We start from the raw sequence: 6,081 nt of genomic DNA on the forward strand, positions 1-6,081 counted from the left end.
ATGAGATACAAAGGCACTTAGGACTTGGGGAATAACAAAGGCACAAAAATCTAAATTGTGTTAATATATGTTCAGAGTGTGTACAGTGGGTATTTAATGTGGCTAAAACTTAAGGTTCTTGGGGTGTGATAGTCACCGGCAGAACTTGAGGAGTATTTTAGGCCAACGAGTCGGACTTTGAGGGCCTCGTGTAGTATAATCAAGCCAGCGGTATGTAAATGAATTCAGTTTTCTTACCACCATATTCCATATCTCAGCTTGTATCCATTGCCTGCATACTTTGTTTAGTCACAGACTTGATCATCTTCACATACTCACATATTTAAGTAAATACACTGTTCTTACTATTTTCTCTTAAGTGAGTCTCTCTCTCTTTTTTTTTTTAACTGTGAAGACTAACAGCTGCAAAATACCTTGGGCCCTCTGAGTTTTGTTAAGATTGGGACAATAGCCAAGCATAGTGGCCCATGCCTGTCATCCCAGTATTGGGAGGCTGAAACAAGAGGATTGCAGGTTCAAGGATAGCCTCAGCAATGTAGACAGAGTCTCAGCAGCCAAGTGAGACACTTTCAGAACCAAAAAATAGAAAGGGCTGAGGGTATAGTTTGGAGGTAGAATGTCCCTGGGTTTAATCCCCAATACCAAAAAAGAAAAGAAAAGAATTCTTATAATCTTTGGGGTGGTGCCACATTTCTGTAGTCTCAGTTCTTGGGAGACTGAGACAGGAGGATCACAGTTCTGAGGCCAGTCTTAGCAATTTAGGAGACGTTCAGCAATTTAATGAGACCCTGTTTCAAAATAAAGGACTTGGAGCCAGGTGTGGTGAACCACTGGTAATCCCAGTACTTGGGAGGCTTGAGACAGGAGGATAGCAGAATAAAAAATAGGGCTGGGGCATAGCTCAGAGGTAGAATGGGTTCAATCTCCAGCACCACAAAAAATTAATAAAGATAAATAAAGGGCTTGGGGGTAGAATACCCCTAGGTTCAATACCCAGTACTTAAAAAAAAGAAAAGAAAAGAAAGTGGTGAGCCAGGCGTGTTGGCGCACGCTTTTATTCCCCGTGCTTGGGAGGCAGAGACAGGAGGATCATGCAGGTTTGAAGCCAGCCTCGCTGGCTTAAGAGACCCTTTCCAAATAAAAATATAAAAATAGGTCTGGGAGTGTAGCCCAGAGGTAGAAGGGTTTCCAGAAATCCCAGTACCACTAAAAAAAAAAAAAAAAAAAAGTGGTGAGAAATCATAAAATTGAATTCAACACTTATTAAACCACCACACAGTGCAAAGCATCCCCCTTCCCATGCAAGCATAGTTCAGTTAGCAGATACTAAGTATTTCCAAAACACGGCCCTGGTTTGTAGTACTTGTCAATTTCTGTGGTGGATATATTCCTAACACTGCTGGTCTCAAGCCATCAACCTGATGTTGCTAACCCCAGATGAGAAGTGTACCCAGCTGGTTCTCAGGAGCTAGTAGGACTGGCTCCAGCACACCTCTGAGTGAATCACAAGGGAAAAAAATCTACAGGGGTGGGGATGTAGCTCAGTGGTCAGCGTGCCTAGCGTGCATGAGGTCTGTGGTTTGATTCCCTGCACAAGAAGAAAGAGAGAAAAAAGGAGAGAAAGGAAGCCTATAATAGCAAGTGCATGCTGAGTCATTTCTGGAACGATCGGAGTGTGTGCCAGCCCACTCCCAGTTTCCATCCTTTTCGGAGGATGGTGATTTCCAGGATTCTCCTAGGATTGGTGGTCATTGTTTAGGCATTCCTGTCCCACAGTTGTCATCTTTCGAACCAGAGAAAGTGACTTGTGCTTCTTGTTTCTGACAACAGGCCAGCTCTCTGACTTCATGTGAAAGATGGCTAATGCAGAAGTGAGTGTCCCAGTAGGAGATGTGGTGGTGGTGCCCACGGAAGGAAACGAAGGACAGAGCCCTGAAGACACTAAAACCCAAGTGATCTTACAATTACAGCCTGTACAACAAGGGTGAGTGGCTAGAGCTTGGGATATTCTAAATAATTTGGGGAGATTTAAAGGGTAGGAAAATTATAACTCTATGATTATTTTTTATTTTTGATAACTAGAGGTTGAGCCCAAAGGCCTTTGAGCTATACCTCCTGCCCTGTTGTATTTTTTATTTTGAACCCACCATTTTCCTGTTTTAGTTTCCCAAGTACTGGGATTATAGGGATGTGCCACCATACCCAACCATTCACAGTTCTTTTTATTTTGATGGGGTGGGTAGTCTCACTAAGTTGCCCTGGATAGCCGGAATTTTCATTTCTCTTGCCTCAGCCTCCAAAATACCTGGGATTCATGCCAGGCATGGTGGTGCACGCTTGTAATCCCAATATTTGGGAGGCTCAGACAGGTAGGATCTCGGTTCAAGGACAGCCTCAGCAATTTAGTGCAGCCCTCTGAAACTTAGTGAGACCTTGTTTCAAAATAAAGAATAAAAGCTGGGTGTGGTGGCACACGCTTCTAATCCCAGCATTTGGGAGGCTGAGACAGGAAGATCACAGTTCGAGGACAGCCTCAGCTACTTTAGTGAGGTCCTTTGCAACTCAGTGAGACCCTATTTCAGAATAAAGAATAAAAATAGGGGTAGGGGTGTAGCTTGGTGTTAGAATGCCCCTGGGTTCTACCTCTAGTACTACAAAAGAAAGGAAGGAAGGAGAATAAAAGCCAGGCGTGGTGGAGCATGCTTGTAATCCCAGCATTTGGGAGGCTGAGATAGGAGAATCGTGGTTTGTGGGCAGCCTCAACTACTTAGTGAGGCCCTTTGCAACTTAGTGAGATCCTGTTTTAAAATAAAGAATAAAGCCAGGCGTGGTGGCGCACGCTTGTAATCCCAGCATTCTGGAGGCTGAGACCTGGAGGATCGCGGTTCGCAGACAGCCTCAGCTACTTAGTGAGACCCTCTGCAACTCAGTGAGACCCTGTTTCAAAATAAATAATAAAAAATAGGGCAGGGGGTGTAGCTCAGAGGTCAAATGCCCCTGGGTTCCATCCCCAGACCTGCAAAAAAAAAAAAAAAAAAAAAGAATAAAATAAAGAATAAAAGAATAGGGCAGGGGGTATAGCTCGGAGGTAGAATACCCCTGGCTTCCATCCCCAGTACCACAAGGAAGGAAGGAAGGAAGGAAGGAAGGAAGGAAGGAAGGAAGGAAGGAAGGAAGGATGGATGGATGGATGAATAGGGCTAGGGTTGTAGCTCAGAGGTAGAATGCCCCTTGGTTCTATTCTAGAAGGATCACAGGTTCCTAGCCAGCCTCAGCTATTTAGTGAGGCTGTCTGCAACTTAGTGAGACCCTGTTTCAAAATAAAAGAATAAAAAATAGGGCTGGGGGTGTAGCTCGGAGGTAGAATGCCCCTGGGCTTAATCCCTAGTACCAAAAAAAAAAAAAAAAAAAAAAAAAGCTGGGATTATAGGCATGCACCACTGTGCCTGGTTGTTCCGTTGTTTTTGGAGTGCTAGGGATCAAACCTGGGCTTCATATATGCCAGGCCAGTGCTTTACCACTGAACTCTATTCCCAGCTCTAAAAGAGAAACTAAATAAGGAGATCTTAAAGGATGAATAAGAATTAGATCTGCAGAGAGAGAGAGGGGTAGTTCTTATAGCTTGGGGGATATAAAGAAGATTCTTCATAGGATTAATAATGTTCCTGGAGAACACATAATCCAGCCATAATCTAAATGTACCTTGTCTTCAATATTTTTGGAGAGAAACCTTTCTTGGTAAAAAAAAAAAAAAAAAATTTTTATATCTGGTGCTAAGGGTTGAACCCAGGTCCTTGTACGTGCTAAGCATATGCTCTACTATTTAGCTATATCCCTAACCCCAGACCAGGCGTGGTGGTATACACTTGTAATCCCAGTATTTGGGAGGCTGAGACAGGAAGATTGCAGGTTTGTGGCTAGCCTCAACTATTTAGTGAGGTCCTCTAAAACTTAATGACAAACCCTATTTCAAAATAAGAAATAAAATCGGGCTGGGTATATAACTTGGAGATAGAATGCCTCTGGGTTAATCCCCAGGACCAAAAAACAACCTGGAGTAGCTGGTCACAGGGGCACATACCTATAATCCCAGTATTTGGGAGGCTGAGACAGGAGGATTGCAAATTCAAGACCAGCCTAGGCAATTTAGCAAGACACTTTTTCAAAATTAAAGAATAAACTGGGCTGGCTGTGGTGGCATATACTTGTAATCTCACTACTTGGGAAGCTGAGACAGGAGAATCACAGGTTTGCGGCCAACTTTAGCTACCATTGAGATCCTGTGCAACTCAGTGAGACCGTTTCAAAATAAAGAATAAAAAATAGGGCTTGGGTATGTGTGGCTTGGAGGTAGAATGACCCTGGGTTCCATACTCAATTTTGAAAAATAAAATTAGATACATAAATAAAAAAAATCAGGAGTGGTGGTACATGCTTGTAATCCCAGTACTTGGGACACTGAGACAGAAGGATCTCAGGTTCGAGGACAGTCTGAGCAAGTGATATTCTCATCAACATAGTGAGACCCTATTTCAAAATAAAAATAAAGTAAGACTGGGAGTGTAGCTCAGAAGTAGAATGTCCCTGGGTTCAATCCCCAGTATAACAAAAATAAATAAATAAATAAGGATGGGGAATGTAACTCGGAGTTAGGTAGCATGTTTCTGATTTTAATCTCCAGTACCAAAACAAGAAAATTTTTTCTTAGTATAAGAAAAATACCTTATACCTAAGTATAAGGTTTGAGAGTGTAGCACAGTGGTAGTGCACTTGCCTAGCATGTGTGAGACCCTAGGTTCATTTCGTAGCATTGCAAAACAAAAATGCTGAAAACTAGCCAGGTATGGTGGTGCACACTTGTAATCCCAGTACTTGGGAGTCTGAGACAGGAGGATCCGGGTTTGCGGCTAGCTTCAGCTACTTAGTGAGGTATTCTGCAATTAGTGTTTCAAAATAAAGAATAAAATCGGGCTGGGGATGTAGCTCAGAGGTAATATGCCTGTGGGATCAATCCTCAGTACCACAAAAAAATAAAATAAAACAGGGCAGAGTGTGTAGCTCAGAGGTAGGATACCCCTGATTTCAATCCCTAGTACTAAAAAAAAAAAAAAAAGCCAGGTGTGGTGGCTCACGCTTGTAATCCCATCTTTCAGGAGGCTGAGACCAGAGGATCAGGGTTCATGGATAGCCTCAGCTACTTAGTTAGGCCCTCTGCAACTTAGTGAGACCCTGTCTCAAATAAAGAATAAAAAAATAGGGCAGGGCATATAGCTCAGGGGTCAAATACCCCTGGGTTCCAACCCCATACCTGCAAAAAAAAAAAAAAAAGCTGAAATTTTTTTTGTGTGGTACTAGGATGAAATTCAGGGGCTTTCTACTTTTGGGCTACACCCCCAGACCTATTTTATATTTTATTTGGAAACAGGGTCTCACTAAGTTGCTGAGAGCCTCACTCAGTAGCTGAGGCTGGCTTCGAACCTGCGTGATCCTCCTGTCTCAGCCTCCAAGCACAGGGATTACAAGTGTGCGCCACCACAGCCGGCCTGAAAATTTTTAATATAGAAAATTTCAAATATACCTGGGTATGGTAGTATATGCCTGTAATCTAAACTACATAGGAAACTGAGGCAGGAGAATCACATGTTTGAGGATAGCCTGGCCATTTAGCAAAATTTTTTATATCCATTTTGGAATAAAAAATAAAGTTGCCAGGCATAGTGGCGCATGTTTGTAATCCCAGCATTTGGAGGCTGAGACAGGAGGATCTCGGTTTGAGGATAGCATCAGGTACTTAGTGAGGTCTCTTGCAACTCAGTGAGAACCTGTTTCAAAATAAAGATTAAAAAATAGGGCTGGGGGTGTAGCTTGGAGGTAGAATGCCCCTGAGTTCCATCCCCAATACCAAAAAAAAAAAAAAAAAAAAAAATAATAATAATAATAATAATAATAAGGAAGGCTGGGGATGTAGCTCAGTGGTGGAGTGCCTGCTGTATTCTACTTCTACTACCACATTCACAAAAGAAGTAGGTTGGTAACTGTCTCCCCATATGTATCCATAGAACTTGACACAATGTATAAGAT

The 6,081-nt window shown here is 42.6% G+C and overlaps 1 protein-coding gene across 2 annotated transcripts in view; it reads left to right on the plus strand.

Moving 5' to 3' along the window:
• Window positions 1-1,856: 1,856 nt before the first annotated feature.
• GMEB1 (glucocorticoid modulatory element binding protein 1) overlaps window positions 1,857-6,081 on the plus strand; it is a gene marked incomplete at its 5' end in the record, with an annotated part of 37,855 nt that continues 33,630 nt past the window's right edge. For both annotated transcript variants that reach the window (XM_080692502.1, XM_080692503.1), the window contains one exon: window positions 1,857-1,984. In XM_080692502.1, the coding sequence (XP_080548628.1) occupies window positions 1,857-1,984 (128 nt within the window). The remainder of the gene's footprint in view (window positions 1,985-6,081) is intronic.

The sequence above is a fragment of the Muscardinus avellanarius genome, assembly GCF_963383645.1.
Source record: "Muscardinus avellanarius genome assembly, chromosome: 3".
In the NCBI taxonomy this organism is placed as follows: domain Eukaryota; kingdom Metazoa; phylum Chordata; class Mammalia; order Rodentia; family Gliridae; genus Muscardinus; species Muscardinus avellanarius.